The sequence below is a fragment of the Phlebotomus papatasi genome, chromosome 1, assembly GCF_024763615.1.
Source record: "Phlebotomus papatasi isolate M1 chromosome 1, Ppap_2.1, whole genome shotgun sequence".
NCBI classification, from domain to species: Eukaryota; Metazoa; Arthropoda; class Insecta; order Diptera; family Psychodidae; genus Phlebotomus; species Phlebotomus papatasi.
This window is the reverse complement of record NC_077222.1, coordinates 30423325-30441222: the sequence shown is the minus strand read 5'-3', so window position 1 is coordinate 30441222 and position 17898 is coordinate 30423325. Positions and strand designations below refer to the sequence as shown.

The window sequence follows — 17898 nt, the reverse complement described above, 5'->3', positions numbered from 1 at the left end:
CACCTGCTTCTCTCCGATATTCGTGGATACGGAGAGCGGGCAGATGGGAAAAATAGGAGAAAACGTTACGGAGAGAAGCTCGCGTAAAATCTTCTCTCACAAAGTGGAGGATATACGATACGGGGCCAGAATGTTAACAGCCGATGTTATCAATTTCATGCAAGTGAAAGTAGGTGACGGTTGGCATGAATTTCATACCCGCGGAATGTCAAAAAACGATTTCCACAAGAAGTTCCTCACGAAAATCTCACCTCCTTCTCTCCGATATTCGTGAATACGGAGAGCGGGCAGATGGGAAAAATAGGAGAAAATGTCACGGAGAGAAACTCGCGTAACATCTTCTCTCACAAATTTTGCAATTTCGAAAATCGAAAAATTAGTCAAGTGTTTTTTTTTTGGTGTGAAAAATGCTGAAGGTGCCGGCTGTGGTATTTGTCCTTTTTCTGGGCGCTGTGGCAGCTTCCCAGACGGGAAATGATGTTCTGGTGCTGCTGGACAATCTGGCCATTAAGGAGACACATTCGATCTTCTTCAAAAACCTCATAGGTACGTAGAAAAAGCTGCAACTCAACCTAACCTCACTTGCTTACGTGTCCTCTGATAATCAATATTTTTTCCGGCAGATCGGGGCTACAAATTGACCTACAAGCTAGCTGATGATAGCAATCTCGTGATTGCCAAGTATGGAGAGTATCTGTACAAGCACATTGTCATCTTTGCGCCTTCAGTTGAGGAATTCGGCGGGGATTTGAGTGTACCGAAACTTGCGGAATTTATTGATGATGGAGGCAATGTTCTCATTGCTGGAGGCTCAGATTCCGGGGATGCCATCCGTGAACTAGCCTCAGAATGTGGCTTTGAGCTTGATGAAGAGGGAGCATCAGTTATAGATCACTTGAACTACGATTTGGCCGATCCTGGCGAGCATACGCTGATTGTTGCATCTCCTGACAATCTCATTGATGCTCCGGTGATTGTGGGCCCCAAAACCGGGCCTCCACTTCTCTACAAAGGCACTGGATTGATTGCCGATCGCGAGAATCCGCTGATCCTGCAACTTCTGACTGCAGACAGCACAGCTTACAGCTACAATCCCAGCAGCCCTATCAAGGAGTACCCCCATGCCATTGGCAAAGGAACCCTCCTGATTGCAGCCCTCCAAGCTCGGAACAATGCCCGTGTCGTCTTCTCCGGATCTCTCTACTTCTTCTCCGACGAGGCTTTCTCTGCTTCCGTCCAGAAGGCAATTGGCGGAAAGCACAGTCCCAAATCCGGCAACCAGGACGTCGGTATCACAATCAGCAAATGGGTCTTTGGGGAAACTGGACGTCTCCGGGTGGTCTCAGTGGCTCATGCAAGAGATGGAGAAAAGGAACCTCCAGCTTCCTACACAATCCTCGAGCCAGTTGTCTACACCATTCGCCTGGAGAGGAGCAATAATGGTGCCTGGGAACCTTTTGTTGCCAGTGATGTTCAGCTCGAGTTTGTTCGTATTGATCCATTTGTCCGGACGACGTTGAAACAAGTAAAACCGGGAGAGTATCAAGCCAAATTCAAGATTCCCGATGTCTACGGGGTTTATCAGTTCAAAGTGGACTACAACAGAGTAGGATACACTCATCTCTACAGCACCACACAAGTTTCCGTTCGTCCTCTGCAACACACAGAGTACGAGAGATTCATTCCTAGCGCCTATCCTTACTACATCAGTTCATTCTCCATGATGGTCGGAGTATGGCTATTTGCCCTGGTTTTCCTCCACTACAGAGAGGAGACCCCTACCAAGAAAGCAGATGATAAGAAAACCAACTAGAAATCTTATAAATCTCGAGAATTTCCAGTCAAAATAAAGTTTTTTTCTAGACAAATTTGTTGTATTAAATTACGCGTAGAAAATTGCGTCTCAACTAAATTCGAATGTCGAAACATTTTCGAACTTTCGGCTGAAGTGAAATTTTTCGCGTTTTGCGGTGTGTCAAAAGCAAGAGAAATTTCGTGATTTTTATTTGTGAATCTGTGACTAAAGACCATTGCAAAGCTGTGAAAAAGATTTAATTCAACATGTCCCACCAAACAGGTATAAAAGGTGAGTCAGACTTCAACATTAAATGGGAGAAAACACAGAAATATAAATGGAATATTCAACTTTTATTCTTGCAGCAAATGAGAAATTGCAAAAATTCTTTGGAAAATGCAAAGATGGCAAGACACGGGCTATCAAAGTTGCGATAGAAAATGGTTAGTCATAGCACCTCCTCCCCCTGCCAGATAATAATTTGGACCGTCATGGTAATTTGTTGATTTGTGGGCTTGTTTTTTTTGCAGAGGAACTGACGCTGTCCGATCACAAGGACGTGAAGAAGGACTGGATCAAAGACTACGACAAGTGCATACCGACGATGGTTGAACAGAATACACCGTGCTACATTCTCTACAGGTGAGATTATCTTCAGCAAATATAAACAGTTGATGAACTCGGCTGTAAAAAACAAGTCATAGGAATATACAACCTGATGGGCGCAGATTGTAATCAATTCCTCAGCTTTTTAACCCTCAATTGCCTTTTTGGGTCATTCACAAGTTTCATGATGCATATGCATCATGTGCAATTTGGTTAAATATTTTCGAAATCAAAGTTGGCAATTTTTCTCAAACGTGATAAGATAAAATAATTGATTATTTTGATAATTTTAATCATTCCACACAATCAGAAATATAAGCAGTCGGTCATCATAATTGGAGTATTAAATAAAATTGTTCGTTTGTAGATTGAACCTTCGCATAATTTACCACTTACCGGTTCACAATCGATTTAGGGTAAGGGCTCATAATTTTGGACAGTCTGCTTATAAGCATCGAAGTTCCAAGTTTGAAGTGCGATATTTTCTATACTAATTGACATTTCTTGTTACTCTCTTTTCAGAAGGGTTGTTTAGAAACTTAGCAAGCTATTTATCGTCTTATTTTTATTAAAATTAGTTTTAATACGTTTAAAAATAAATTGATATGTAGAGGTGATTTTGGCTCTTATTTTGGACAACTTGTTTATTAATTTTTACAACTTGTCTGTAAATTTGGACAGATAATCCGCCTCAACAGGATGCCCATTGTTCTTCATTTTATGAACCAATCTTACCAAGTCCTCTTCCTGGTCATGTAAGGGAAACGTAGAATGTCACAGAAGCCCGGAAACTTTCCATATCATTCATTAAAGTGAGTTGACTTCGATACTCCAAGTACGTGCGGATTCGCTCATTCCCTGACCTTTCTGGGAGCCTTTCAGGGCATTTCTCGCTACATCTCGTTCGTAGAGATGATGCTCCTTTGTTTCTCCAGGCATTTGTCCAACCTAGTCATCACAGAAGCTAAAACTTCACGAAATTTCGTGAGAAAAACACCTGTCCAAAATAAGAACCATCACCTCACTGGTAAATGTCTTACAACATTTTCCATTTTTCACACGAAAAATCTAATTCACAAGGCAAATCTCACTTCAGGTCAAATGTACAAATCACCACTAACGTGAATCAACACAATATTCAATGAGTATTCAATAATATCACTCAAAAAAACCGAAGAAACATTGTTAGTACTTCACGACAGTTTAATAAGACTGAAGTAAACACGAAGTTCTGTCATATTTCTCGTAAGCAATTGCTCACACTGAATTTTCAACAAAGCAATTTCAACTGAAATCATATTCAAAATTTAACGTATTTAGTGTTAAAATCTTCCAAAAAGAACAAATATTTAAATAGAATTCATTACTCATCAAATATTGGAATAAAAATCCATCATTTTAATCAATTTATTTTTAGTGTCCAATGTTATCCTCAAAGTGTTTAAAATAAGAAACTGGACAAAATTATGAGCCTTTCCCCTAAATCTATTCATAAAATTGCTCAAAAAATCATCCAAATCGCTTAGGAGTAATAAAATGGATTTTCGGATAAAAATTAGTTATTGGTTCATATTTGGTTTATTACCTGTTCAGCAGAACCAATTGGATTCGATTCACTCTTATCAGAAATCCCAAGACCTTTCCAATGAGTCAAAACATTAACCTCTTCAGAAGAAAAAGCTAGTGATAAGCCTAGATCAGCTTATTGTAGAAGAGATTTTTAACGTAAGTAAACTCGGATTGCATCAGGGCGGAGCATTCTCATACATTTTCCGTACAAAAGTGTGGTATATTTTTTCTTCAGTGATTTTTTAGTTTTAGTATAAAACCGAATGTAATCATTTTAAAACTTAGCAAATGAAAGAATATCTAATCTTATGTTATTGGCTCAAAATTTATGATGATTGCACGAGGATAACATTTCCTAAAACCTATGAAAAAGACGTAAAAATCGTAATTTTTTGAATTTTTCTGACAAAATTTTCTATTTGTAAGACAAATAAAATTTTAAATTCAATAAAAATATATTCTCTGTACATGTGCCTACCATTTCGTGTTACATTTATTTTTGTGGGATCTAAGACTTAAAAATTATAAAGAATTAAAAAATATATATATTAGATGAGCACATATATTCTGTCAGTAGAAGACGTCGAAAGTTTGGAGTGGTATATCTCAATTCCTGATGAACATAATTGAATAAGTGAACTATTGTTGGAAAGCTTGGTTCATTAGCTCTTAGAATATAGGAAATTCCGAGAAGAAATTTCTGGATGATATTGGTGTCTGAGGACGAAATGTCCGCCTTGGCCATGTCAAAAACATATCCAAAAATGGAAAGGATCGATGGTTTATTTCTTGAGATATTTCCAAAAGAATGGTTTCTGGAGAACAAGGAGTGGGATGAGAGGCAAATGCATGTGTTGTTTCGATTCGTTAGGTTGACTTTTGGGGGGTACTCAGAACAATAAAAGTCGCTAACTTTGTTTCTTTGGTCAGAAAATTGATCAGAAGAAATTCTGCTCTTCTGAACAGATTATTAGCAAGTGCAAGAAGAAGAGGTCGGACGTCTTTGAGATGTATGAATGAAATGTCCGCCAGGATACTCTCTAAAACATAACCAAAAATTAAATGCATTGATGATCTGGTTCTTGAGATATTTCTAAAAGAGTGGTTTCTGAAGGGGAAGGATAGACGTAGGGGTGAAATTGAAGTGACATTTGGATTCCTTGGATCAACTTATGGGGGGAGTACTTAGAACATTCCAAGTCGATATCTTTATTAGTTTGTCCAGAAAATGAGATAGAAGGATTTCTGTCATTTTTTTCTATGCGTGTAAAATGTTAAAATTCTTGCAAAAGTGGATGAATAAAAAAAGTAAGATGTCCAAAAAAAAGTTTCTTCCACAAATTATACCCTTTGAGTTCCTCTAACAAACAGTCCTTGTGCGAGAAAAGTGGGTCACTCCTGGTCCCAGTAGTAGATGGCCAAAAAAGATGTTGTAAAATGTGTCTTCTTCGACATAAATGGTTCTGGATGACCATAGCAGATTAAGTATACCAGATTCTAAAAGCTAATGAACCAAGCTTTCCAACAATAGTTCACTCATCCAATTATATTCATCAGGAGCTGCGATATACCACTCCAAACTTTCAACCTCTTCTACTGACAGAATATATGTGCTCATCTAATATATAAGAAATCTTTCCAATTTGTCTGAAGTTTAATTGTATTCTTCGCTATTTTGGAAAATATTTTAGGTTATTAATTAATAAATGATAAGTCTTACATCTAATCTTGGAAAATCCGACAGAGTCTAATTCGATGCATTTTTTACCTCTACGAGCGGTAGGGAAAAAATAGCCCAAAACTTTTAGTATTTTTCTGGCAATACCAATGAATAATAATTTTTAGTCTAATGAAAAATATTACGTATGAGTTATGTAGTTTTTATTCCCAAAAGGGTTTTGCTTAAAAAAAATTGGAAGTATAAAAAATAATTAAAATCATTTTTCAATATGAGAATTTAAAAATTCGTCATTTTTAAGCTTAAATTTTTACTATATAGCAAATAGCTTAAGACTGGAAAGAAATACCCTAGATTCGTTCAACCTTGTACTTTGCAATTATGTACAAACATAAGAAAAAAAAATGACTTTAGGTAGTTAGGAAAAATTATTTTCTTTATGGGACACCGGTGTTCCAATTGTCCTTAAAGGGTTAAGAACCTGCAAACCTAACACAAATTTTATAAAAAAATATGCTGTGTAAAATGATCGAATGCATAAGCATGGTCATGATTTTTTTTTTTTTTAATATTTGGAGTTTAGATAAATCATGATGAGTTCGATTATTTTTCAGTGCAGGAGCGCGATTATCACTTTTTTAGTTCTTTTTTAATGTCATTATTTTTCTTAAATGAACTCCCAAGTACCAAGGAAATGTCCCTCAAAAATTTCTTATGCTTGTATTGTCGTCATGATGATAGGATTGCGATTAACACTTTAGCAAAGTTTGAGCTCGATCTGGATTCATAAAATTTCGTGACGGTGACAATAAACGATCTTGCCTAGCAAATTGGAAATGCTGGTAGCAGTAGCTTAACTTGAACTTCCGGAATTGCCAATTGAGCCAATGAAGAACATTGAACTCGGCTCTTGATTTGAGATTTATTCCCCTCTAGATTAGACACAAAATCATCTCTGGGAGGCTATGAATGGATGCTGTTCAGCTGGACTCCAGACACCGCATCAATTCGCCACAAAATGGTGTATGCTTCTACGAAAGCAACGCTCAAGAATGAATTCGGATCCGCACATATCAAGGAGGAACTGCACGCCACGTCTCCGGAGGAGGCTACCTACGAGGGCTACTTGAGTCACAAGAGGGCTTTCAGTGTACCTGCGCCGCTGACGACACGCGAAGAGGAGATTCAGGAATTGCGAAAGACAGAAGTTAAGACCGAGATTAACACAGAAACGCGCCAAAAAACTCTCAATGGTCTGAGTTTTCCGGTCTCTCAAGCTGCTCTGGATGCCATCAATGATGCCAAGAGGGGCTCCTACAGTTACTTGCAATTCAAATTGGACACTGTTCAGGAGGAGATTCATTTGGTGAAAGCCACAAATGTCGATGTTTCGGGGCTTTCACAGATGATTCCCAAGGATCAGGCTCGTTACCATTTGTTCCTGTTCAAGCACACGCACGAGGGTGATTATCTGGAGAGTTTTGTCTTCATCTATTCGATGCCAGGATATTCCTGCTCAGTCAAAGATCGCATGATGTATTCCAGCTGCAAGGCTCTCTTCGTCACACAAATCACAGAACAAGGCATTGAGATCGTGAAGAAGTTGGAAATTGATTCAGCTGATGAGTTAACAGAAGAGTATTTGCAGGATGAACTTCATCCAAAGAAGATTCTTCATCGGCCGATTTTCGATAAGCCGCCAGGACCGAAGAATCGGGGAGCCAAACGTGTCACTAGACCACAAACGACTGAATAGATTTTTGCCTATTATTTAATAATATCTTTTTAGTAGTTATTTTTTTTAGGACATTATTTTTTGTTTATTTAATTATTCACTCTTTTCCGTTTGCAAGTCATTTGCTGAAATTGTATTTTATGCATTTTTTTGTATGTTTGGGCTTCCAAAACAAAATATCTTTATATTGAATTGCTGATTTGGAAATTCTATTGCAGCGTGAAATTTATAATTGCAATTGTATACAACAGTAATATAATTGAATAAAATTATATTTTATTGATTTACATAATTTTTCTTTTGTTTGAAGTGAATTTTATTGCATTTGGTTTGAATGAAATGTTTATTAAGCATATGCAGTATAGTATACGCTGGAGTGGTTCCTATGCAGCTTATGCTCTAAAGAGAGTTTACGCCCACTTCAGGAGTTATAGTCAGCTGAAGTTACACAAAAACAGCTGTCAATCTGAGAAAGAGTTCGAAAATCTTCCAGAAAAATAGACCACGCCTCCTTTAATTCTCCAAAGAAAAAATTAGACAATTTCGAATAAAAGATATTAATAAGAATGCGGCAAAACGGATCTTTTACTATTTCTAGAGCACCCAGACCACATGAGACTGCGAGATTTTTAAGCATTTACAAATCCTTATAAGAAAATTTATCATTCAACAAAAAATCAGAAAAAAAACATTTTGTTTAGAGGGAAAATCAAGTTATAAAGAAAGGGATAAAGAATGTGTGTTCAGCTAAGCAAAATTATTCTGGAAAGACTCATTCTGTGAAATAAATTCGAATTGAATAATTTTGTTTTTTTATTTTCTATATTCCTGCCTTGAAAATATCTTAAAACTTGAACGTTTTAAGAGGTTTGTGAAAGTTATCTATGAAAAAAATTTAACTTTTCTGATTTTTTTTTGTAAACACATTTTGCCCTTACATACAGTAGACTCTCACTCAATCGGCTCTTCAATCGGGCGTCAAATTTTGTTGACAGTTTTCACGCTTAATTATGAAGGTAATTCGCTCAAATTCGCTGTAGTTCTTCCTATTTTATCGTGATTTTTTATAATTGAGCACTTTTTGTGGAATTTACAAAGGCTTTGACGCCCAAATCTATTGATAAACCGGATGACATTTTGCCTCAAATGCCCAATTCAGAGAGAGTCTACTCCTACTGTAATCAAAATAATGATTTGACTAGATTCCCATCAGTTTCCCACTAACTAACCCATCTCTTGACTTAAGCCGAGAGACGGATTAACCAGAAACTGATGGAAATATAATCTAATAATTATTTTGATTGTAATTACGTTAAGCTGTCTCTCAATTTAAGTCGTAAGTGTGTCTAGGGCATAATGTTTAGATCGTTTTTACATACTATTTTGTTTACATTCTCCAATCACATAAATTGTTAAACTTTTCGAGTGTATTTGGTAAGTGAAGAAATTTTCTTTTCTTTTATACCTTTCGCCGAAAAATTCAGCTTTTCCGTTTAAAATAGAATAGATTTTCACTTTATTTGGAGCAAAATTAACTAAATAATGCAACTGTGATATGGAATATAGGGTAAAGTGGTACAAGTTGGACAATGGTTCAATTTAGACAGGACTTTTTTCTTGATAAATTTAGTACTTCATTTTTATTTGTGTATTTTTTATAATTTGGTTTCTTGTGCTTAAAAAAAATTAGTATTGTATTTATCAAGAAAAAAGCCATGTCCAACTTGTATCACTTTACCCTAATAAAAATAAATAATAATTTAGTACTGTATTTATCATGGAAAAAATACGTTTCCATTTGGAGTAGAAAAATTTCCATTTGGAGCAGATTTGAATTTAGCATAAATTAAGAAATTGGGGGGTCGCCACCGTCAAAATTTTTCGAACCCAAAACTCTTTCGTTACTGGGTTTACGATACATATTATTCGATTTTACAAAATTCCAAAGAAAATCAATCAAACCTCTATTTTCGAAAATCAGAGTGATTTTCGAAAGTTCAACAGAGTTGCCATGCCACTCCATGGTTTTATTTCTATGGATTTCTTGCTGCTGTGGACCAATCAAATTGAGCCACACGTTTTATGGAAACTATTTATCGCGGTGTAAGTTGAACGTCATTTCATTTGAGTGCTTCTGTGAGTAAAGACCGGTTGAAATTGGTGTTTTTGCTAGAAATTGCGTGCAAATCCTTCTGAAGAGATAAGGAACTTCCCAAAAGGATGAAGTACCTACTGCTACTAGGACTAGGAATGCTCCTGTTTACAGGTAATTCAGTGAATTCCAAGTGAAACAATGGAAAAGGGCAAACCCTCTTGGAAAAAACTCCTGAATCTCATGAAATTCCTCCTTCTCAGGACTTTGCATGATACGTGCTGATGAGGCGAAGAGCACGGAGAATGAAGAAACCATTGAATTGGATCTGGGAGCAAGCAGAGAAGGTTCTAGAACCGGTGAGTATTTTTGGGTTAAGGCAACGTGTCAAGGTTCTGTGGAATAACCGATTTCTTTTATCTCGTAGACTCCGAAGCCCTGAAGCGTGAGGAAGAGGCCATAAAGCTGGATGGGCTGAATGTGGCACAAATGAAGGAGATCAGGGAAAAGTCGGAGAAATTTGCATTCCAGGCTGAAGTGAACAGAATGATGAAATTGATCATCAATTCTTTGTATCGCAACAAGGAAATCTTCCTGCGTGAATTGATTTCCAATGCCTCTGACGCTCTGGACAAGATCCGCCTGCTTTCCCTCACGGAACGTGGTGAACTGGACACTAATCCGGATCTTCAGGTCAAGATCAAGGCTGATAAGGACGCCGGAGTCCTGCACATTATTGATACAGGAATTGGAATGACAAAGAATGATTTGGTGAATAATTTGGGAACAATTGCCAAGTCAGGAACGGCTGATTTCTTGTCAAAGATGCAGGAATCTAAGAAAGAGGATGGCCAGGATGTCAATGACATGATTGGTCAGTTCGGTGTTGGTTTCTATTCGGCCTTCCTTGTGGCTGATCGAGTGGTCGTGACCACGAAGCACAATTCGGACAAGCAATACGTTTGGGAGTCCAATGCAGCTGAATTCACAATTGCTGAAGATCCCCGTGGAGATACCCTCAAGCGAGGCTCTCAGATTTCCCTCTATCTCAAAGAAGAGGCTCGGGACTTCCTGGAGGAGGATACAGTTAAGCAGTTGATCAAGAAATACTCGCAATTCATCAACTTCCCCATCTACATGTGGACCAGCAAGACGGTCGAGGAGGAAGTTCCAGTTGAGGAGGAACCTGTGAAGGATGAGGAAAAGAAGGAGGATGAAGTCGATGAGGATGCACAGGTGGAAGAGGAAGCTGAGGAGGAGAAGCCAAAGACAAAGAAAGTGTCCAAGACTGTTTGGGATTGGGAGATCATGAATGACAGCAAACCCATCTGGACCAGGAAGCCCGCTGATGTCACTGAGGATGAATACACAGAATTCTACAAGAGTCTCACCAAAGACACAAGCTCACCCTTGACTCACACCCATTTCGTCGCTGAAGGAGAGGTTAGTGAATTTTCCATATTTTTATTTTTTTTTAAATAATTTCACGTGTTTAAAAAATCAATTGAACTCTGGACTGATAAGAATTGGTAGGATTTGTGATAGTCGTGTTTTACAATGTGATAACAACTAATAAAAATACCCAATCTTCCGGGAAAATTGATTGAGCTAACAATGCAAGAATAATATAAGTCGTTTCGGTTTTCGAATATTTTCAAAAATGGATTAAGAGGTTTTATTAAAAAAAAAACGATTTTGAGACATGTTTTTATGATTTGAAAAAAAATAAAAAGATCTGCAAAATGCAAAAGGAAAACAAAGAACATTGACAAATTATTTTTTCGAAAATTGTTATGCCCAATCCTCAATGACTTTTGTTTTGTAAACATGTTTTCGACATCTCAGTGAGAGTGAAAGAGATCTAAATCTAGTCATCTCGTTCACTTTTGTAGGCTGTTTCGAAAAATTTACAAAAGAAAAGTTATTGTGCATGGAGTATAACGGTAGGGGCTTTCAGCTTCGTACACATTCTGGCTTCGGACATTTCATATTTTTCCCCAAGGGCTAATTCAATTCTGGGAACACGAGCCGATCTGGCCAGGGACCTCAAAAAATCCACGAAGAACTCACTGGGAACTTGGGAAACCTGTGCATTTTTTCTCAGGGAACTCAGATATTTTGTCAGAAAACCCGGGGAAACCATATATATTTTTCAGGGAACCTGGGGAACCCAATATATTTGCAGGGACCCTGGGGAACTCATGTATTTTGCCAGAGAACCCATAAAGTTTTTTTTGGGAAGTCATATTTTTCCAAGAAACCTGGGGAACCCATATATTTTTTCAGGAACCCTGGCGAACTCAAATATTTTTTCAGGGAACCCATACATTTTTCCCGGGGAACTCATATTTTTTCAGGAAACCCGGGGAACCCATATACTTTTTCAGGGACCCTGGGGAACTCATATATTTTTTCAGGGAATCCAGAGAACCCATACATTTTTTTAGGGAACTCATTTTTTTTTTTAGGAAACCTGGGGAACCCATATACTTTTTTTTTCAGGAAATCCGGGGAACCCGTATATTTTTTCTTCAGGGACCCCGGGGAACTCATACATTTTTTTTAGGAAACCTGGGGAACCCATATACTTTTTTTCAGGGAACCCGGGGAACCCCTAAATTTTTTTTTTTGGGACCCATACTTTTTTAAGAAACCCGGAGAACCCATATACTTTTTTCAGTGAACCCTGGGAACTCATACACTTTTTTTTTTAGGGAAATCATATTTTTTCAGGGACCCTGGGGAACTCATATTTTTTCAGGGAACCCGGGGAACCCATATATTTTTCAGGGACCCTGGGGAACTCAACTATTTTTTCAGGGAACCCGGGGAACCCATTTACTTTTTCAGGGACCCTGGAGAACTCATATATTTTGTCAGAAAACCCGGGGAACCCAATATATTTGCAGGGACCCTGGTAAACTCATATATTTTTTTAGTGAACCCGGGGAACCCATACATTTTTTTAGGGAACTCATTTTTTTCGGAAACCTGGGGAACCCATATACTTTTTTTCAGGGAACCCCTAAATTTCTTTTGGGGACCCATATATTTTTTTTAAGAAACCCGGGGAACCCATATACAGTTTTTAGTGAACCCGGGGAACCCATAATATTTTTTTAGGGAACTCGTATTTTTTCAGGAAACCCGGAGAACCCATATACCTTTTTCAGGGATCTCAGAGAACTCATATTTTTTCAGGGAACCGGGAGAGCCCGTGTATTTTTTTCAGGGAACCTGGGGAACCCATATATCTTTTCAAAGAACCCGGGGACCCATACATTTTTCAGAGAACCTGGAACTCAATCCAGTCAAATTTATTATGAATAACCCCTTGTTTTTGACATATTCCTTTAATGAATTTGAAGCCGCACATTTCTTGAAAAATTAGGTTAGGTTGATTAAAGGAATATGCACAGAAAAAATGTTTGGTAAATGTTTGTGAATTCCTTTATAACCAGTATAATCCACAAAGAAGTTCGTAAAAGTTTGTACTTTTTACAAACATTGCTCGTAACATATTCACTTGACAAGCATTGCTTGTTCTTTTACAGACATTTGTTCGTAAATGTTTGTAAACACATAGAAAAATGTTTTTAAAATTTTGTCATTTGTTCGTAAAGTTTTGTTAGATAAATAAAAATGTACGACCAAGTTTTTGTTAAACAACAAAAAATACTCGTCAATTGATCATGTTACCAAAAATATTTCTGAAAAAGTGCAAATTTTTACGAACCTTTTATTGAGTTATCCGATTGATATGCATTTTGCATGTCCCCAGTGGGAATTCACAAACATTTACCAATAATTTTACGAGATATTTTTTCTGTGTGGAAAAAATATGAAGTGTTTGATGCCAGTTTATTTAATTAAAAAAAATCCTTGCTTAAATTCCTCACAATTTTACGAGATATATAGCCGATAAAATATGAGATGATCAACAAAATAATAAAGTCAGTAAATTTAACACTGTAAAGTAACTTATTAGCTGTCTTTGACGTGAGAAAATTTAATTTTCTAAAAGAAATAAAACATTTCTGGAAGCGTGGAGGGTAGAGTTTGCATAGGTAAATATTTGCCTTTGGAAAAGATGTGATCTTGCGATCATCCGTTCTGTTTATTCAGTTTGTGGAGGAGATACAAAATTAGTCATTTGACTTTAATTCAGCGAAAAAATAAACTTTAAGGATTCGAAATGTTGGAATATTATCTTTAAATTTTTTGACACCTACGAGAGTTCTCCTTTTCAATTCAGCTGTTCCTTATATCCTTTTCAGGGTCTTCAGACTAAAAGTTTAGCACAGTTCACACCAAGATCTTGAATATCTAAACAACCAAAAATATTGTCATTTTCAAGGTCTGATTAATTACTTACTCCTCATATATACAATCCTCATCGAAAATTTTCTAAAAAAAAATACTGTTTTTTTAAGAAATTATATGAGTTAAAGTCATACAGATAAACTTTAAGTCTGAAACCCGTATTATGGCTTCAATATTGTGCGAAATTTTCGTCAAATTGGAACACTTGCACATTGCACACTGCATCAATTTATATTTAGTATCCATTTAGTTTAGTTGCAATTTTCATACGATATAATAACCTTTGTCGAAAACCTCAAGTCGATATCTCTTTTAGTTTAGGAGCTATTAAGCTCCAAAGAGCGGCCGGCCGGGAACGTAACTTAGCCCCCCATATATTCGTGATCAGGAAGTGATGAAACACATTTTGGCCAAGTTTGAGCTCGATCGGACGACATGAAATTTTGTTAGGATTATAGTAGGTGAGATTGTTAAGAATCTCACCTAATAATGACCACATTACATTTCAATTAATGAGTTTCTGACTAATCTGTCTTTCGGTTTAAGGTCTTAAGTATGTCTAAGGCAATTAGACTGTCTCGTATCTTGTTTATAATCCTTAAGGGCGTTCAGTTCACGCTCTAAAACTGGATTTAAGACAATTACGATCTATTCATATTCACACGAAAAGATAAAACTACTTATTTTTTATTGTTAATCTGTATTCTTTTGATTTCGATTTTCGTTAAATTGGAACAAGTTAAATGAATCCTTCGTATAGTATCTTGGATCTCGACAAAATCTGTTTGCTTTATTCTTTATAAAGATATATTTTTTACTACTAAGTAAAATTAAAATTCATATATTTTTTCCGCAAGAGGGCACTGCCTTTTTCCCGCGAGTGGCGCTAGCAACAGTTCTCAATTTTAAATTCTCAAGATTTTTGTTTCAATGTGAATTTTTATTTCAAAGTATTTTTGCTTTGTCCAGGGGAGGAATGATAAGTTTTCGACACTATCGAATCGATAGTATCGATAAATCTATATCTGTTAGATTAAGCGAATAAGAACTTTTTACGGATTGTTGGGCCATTCATTGTGAGATTCCTAAAAGAATGAGACTGTTGATAAACATCTATATTACCCGTCAAATAAATTCGTCAGATATCTTTAAGTTTTCTGCAGAAAATATCTACACCTCTGCCAAGAAATCTGTAGATATTCCTACGAATTTTATTTGGGCTTGGGACAAAATTCGTCAGAAATTTTTGCAGATTTTCTGACGAATCCTGGTGCATACTCTGACGAATTTCTGTAGATATTTTGCCGATTTTCTGTAGATTTTTCTACATTCCAGACTTTATGTCTGAAAAGATGGAATATTTTTCACTGAAGTTTGCAAAATTCAATAGAGTTATTCTTGGTGATATCACAGTGTTTATATAAAATAAAGAATTCTGCGACGCCGTGTTATAAGTAGAGAATAGTAAAGTGATATCACTAAACACATTAGTATTTTTGCTCGTAACATTTAGTTATCTAAAATGTTTAATTGGTTATGCTTGTTAAGCAGAGCATACCATTTTCTTTGTAACTGCTGCAGTTTCTTTGTAAATCAACAATATTTTTGTTGAGAAAATGGAGACTATGCAGATTTTTTATGCAGAAATTCTGCTGAGAATCTACAGATTTTCTCTGAATCTACTAGAATATACCGTTACAATTCAAAAAATCTCCGAGTAAAATCGGCAGGTAGAGCAATGATTTGACGGGCTCTTTCTACACTGAGTTTTTACAACGCAATTTACCGATAAAATTTAACGATTTTTGTGTTAATACATCCTAAAATGAATAAATATTTAAAAGCAAAATAAATTCGTTGACTATTCGAAGATTACCTAAATAATTTTAATTAATTTATTTCCATGGTCGAAGTTACACTCAAAGTGGCCGAAATTAGAAGCTGGCCGAAATTTGGCACACTTATATTTGCTTTGTCCAGTTTCTTTTTTTTTAATTTTCTGTTTCTAGCGTATTACTTTTTCTATAAATGTGTTTCCTTTTCTTTAGGTCACCTTCAAATCCTTGCTGTTCATTCCCAAAGTTCAGCCTTCAGAGAGTTTCAATCGTTACGGCACAAAATCTGACAATATCAAACTCTATGTCCGTCGAGTTTTCATCACGGACGAATTCAATGATATGATGCCAAGCTACTTGAATTTCATCCGAGGTGTTGTGGATTCTGATGATCTTCCCCTGAATGTTTCCCGTGAGACTCTGCAGCAGCACAAATTGATTAAGGTGATCAAGAAGAAGCTGGTGCGTAAGGCTCTGGATATGATCAAGAAGATTGACAAGGGTGATTATGAGAAATTCTGGGCTGAATTCTCCACAAATATCAAATTGGGCGTTATGGAAGATCCTAGCAATCGTTCGCGCTTGGCTAAGTTGCTGAGATTCCAGTCGTCTCACACGAAGGACAAGGAAGTGACTTCTTTGGCTGAGTATGTGACTCGTATGAAGCCCAAACAGGAGCATATCTTCTTCCTTGCTGGCCCGGGAAGGGCTGAAGTGGAAAAGTCGCCATTTGTGGAGAGACTTCTGGCCAGAGGATATGAAGTTTTGTATCTCACTGAAGCTGTGGATGAGTATTCGATTTCTGCCCTGCCGGAGTTCGATGGCAAGAAGTTCCAGAATGCTGCTCGAGAGGGATTCACGCTGACGGAGGGAGAGGATGCCAAGACGAAGTTTGATGAGTTGAAGACGACATTTGAGCCTCTGGTGAAGTGGTTGAATGACGTTGCGTTGAAGGATGATATTGCCAGGGCTCAGATTTCTGAGAGATTGAGCAATTCCCCATGCGCCTTGGTGGCTAATATGTACGGCTGGACGGGCAATATGGAGAGGCTGGCAATGTCCAATGCTCATCAGAAATCCGATGATCCTCAGAGATCGTACTATTTGAGCCAGAAGAAGATCCTGGAAGTGAATCCCAGGCATCCGCTCATCAGAGAACTCCTGCGAAGGGTTGAGGGAGATGCAGAGGATCCAGTGGCCAAGGATATGGCTGTTATGATGTTCCGTACAGCTACCCTGAGATCCGGATATATGCTCCAGGAGACATCTGGCTTTGCTGACAGCATCGAAAGGATGATGAGACAAACTCTGGGAATTGATCTGGATGAGAAGCCAGAGGAGGAGGAATTCTTTGAGGAGGAAGAGTCACAAGACGCCCAAGATGATGCAGGCGAGGAAGCAGAAGAGATCGATGCTGATCATGACGAACTGTAGACAGCTAAGCGAATGCATTTTTTCTGTGTGAATGAATATTTTTTTTTGTAAATTCCTCCTGGGATTCCATTGTGCTTTCGTCTGGCAGAAAACCCAAAATCGCGCCCGTATTGTGTGAATGCCAAGAATTTGGAGGAGGAAAAACCAGGAAAGACCCTTATCAACTGCCAGAGGAGCACTCAATAAAAAAAAGCGACTGATTGATTATTTTGTAAGTTTATCAGTAGAAGCAGTCATTTTTCATTATTATTTTTTGTTCGTAAACTCGATGAAAATTCCAGTGAAATAAAAGAAAATTTAGAAGATCAACAAATTTTCTACTTACATAATTTACTGTATTAGCATTTTTTGGTTTGTAAAAAAAAATGTGCTGAGAATGTGTTTCCACAAATTTATTAATATAGGATTCATAATGTATTTAAGAAGAAAACTTTTGTTTTATTTCTTTGACCTCTGGAGGCTTCTTTAATGATTCAGGCTGGAGATGCAATCCCAAATAAGGAATACCAGGTCCTAAAAATATTATGCAAATTAAATCCCCCTGGTTACTTCAGAGTCTGAAAGAACCTGCGATATAATTTTCAATTTTTGTTATGAAGAAGATGCATTGGAAGAATACAATGGAAAGGGCAAGTAGAAGATTTTTCAATCCTGTGATACGACTCAAAAATAGAACTGAAATCAAGTATAGGGGAAATGCTCATAATTTTGGACAGTTTCTAATTTTGGACACTTTGAGGGTAAAATTGAACACTAAATATAAATTGATTAAAATTATCGAATTTTCTTCCAATATTTGACAAATAACGTATTCTATCTAAATATTTGTTC

General features: G+C 37.0%; 3 protein-coding genes across 3 annotated transcripts; all 3 read left to right on the top strand.

Moving 5' to 3' along the window:
- Positions 1 to 357: 357 nt before the first annotated feature.
- LOC129799622 (dolichyl-diphosphooligosaccharide--protein glycosyltransferase 48 kDa subunit) lies at positions 358 to 1868 on the top strand. The gene is made up of 2 exons (XM_055843678.1): positions 358 to 546; positions 624 to 1868. Exons 1-2 carry the CDS (start codon positions 408 to 410, stop codon positions 1811 to 1813), a joined length of 1329 nt encoding a protein of 442 aa, XP_055699653.1. The 5' UTR covers positions 358 to 407; the 3' UTR covers positions 1814 to 1868.
- Positions 1869 to 1936: 68 nt separating this feature from the next.
- On the top strand, positions 1937 to 7670 carry LOC129799628 (twinfilin). Its single transcript, XM_055843694.1, has 4 exons — positions 1937 to 2086; positions 2161 to 2238; positions 2326 to 2437; positions 6585 to 7670. The coding sequence occupies exons 1-4, from the start codon at positions 2062 to 2064 to the stop codon at positions 7402 to 7404; spliced, it is 1035 nt and encodes a 344-aa protein (XP_055699669.1). The 5' UTR covers positions 1937 to 2061; the 3' UTR covers positions 7405 to 7670.
- A 1776-nt stretch (positions 7671 to 9446) lies between these two features.
- LOC129799612 (endoplasmin) lies at positions 9447 to 17497 on the top strand. The gene is made up of 4 exons (XM_055843646.1): positions 9447 to 9649; positions 9739 to 9834; positions 9903 to 10918; positions 15847 to 17497. Exons 1-4 carry the CDS (start codon positions 9604 to 9606, stop codon positions 17065 to 17067), a joined length of 2379 nt encoding a protein of 792 aa, XP_055699621.1. The 5' UTR covers positions 9447 to 9603; the 3' UTR covers positions 17068 to 17497.
- Positions 17498 to 17898: the final 401 nt, after the last annotated feature.

What these genes read in the sequence shown, in the direction of transcription:
- LOC129799622 (XM_055843678.1), top strand. Translation starts at nt 408, where the DNA reads ATGCTGAAGGTGCCGGCTGTGGTATTTGTCCTTTTTCTGGGCGCTGTG. An exon ending in CTTCTTCAAAAACCTCATAG is followed by an intron (nt 547 to 623) that starts GTACGTAGAAAA and finishes TTTTTCCGGCAG; the next exon opens with ATCGGGGCTACAAATTGACC.
- LOC129799628 (XM_055843694.1), top strand. Translation starts at nt 2,062, where the DNA reads ATGTCCCACCAAACAGGTATAAAAG. An exon ending in CCACCAAACAGGTATAAAAG is followed by an intron (nt 2,087 to 2,160) that starts GTGAGTCAGACT and finishes TTATTCTTGCAG; the next exon opens with CAAATGAGAAATTGCAAAAA. An exon ending in CCGTGCTACATTCTCTACAG is followed by an intron (nt 2,438 to 6,584) that starts GTGAGATTATCT and finishes ATTCCCCTCTAG; the next exon opens with ATTAGACACAAAATCATCTC.
- LOC129799612 (XM_055843646.1), top strand. Translation starts at nt 9,604, where the DNA reads ATGAAGTACCTACTGCTACTAGGACTAGGAATGCTCCTGTTTACAG. An exon ending in CAGAGAAGGTTCTAGAACCG is followed by an intron (nt 9,835 to 9,902) that starts GTGAGTATTTTT and finishes TTTATCTCGTAG; the next exon opens with ACTCCGAAGCCCTGAAGCGT. An exon ending in ATTTCGTCGCTGAAGGAGAG is followed by an intron (nt 10,919 to 15,846) that starts GTTAGTGAATTT and finishes CCTTTTCTTTAG; the next exon opens with GTCACCTTCAAATCCTTGCT.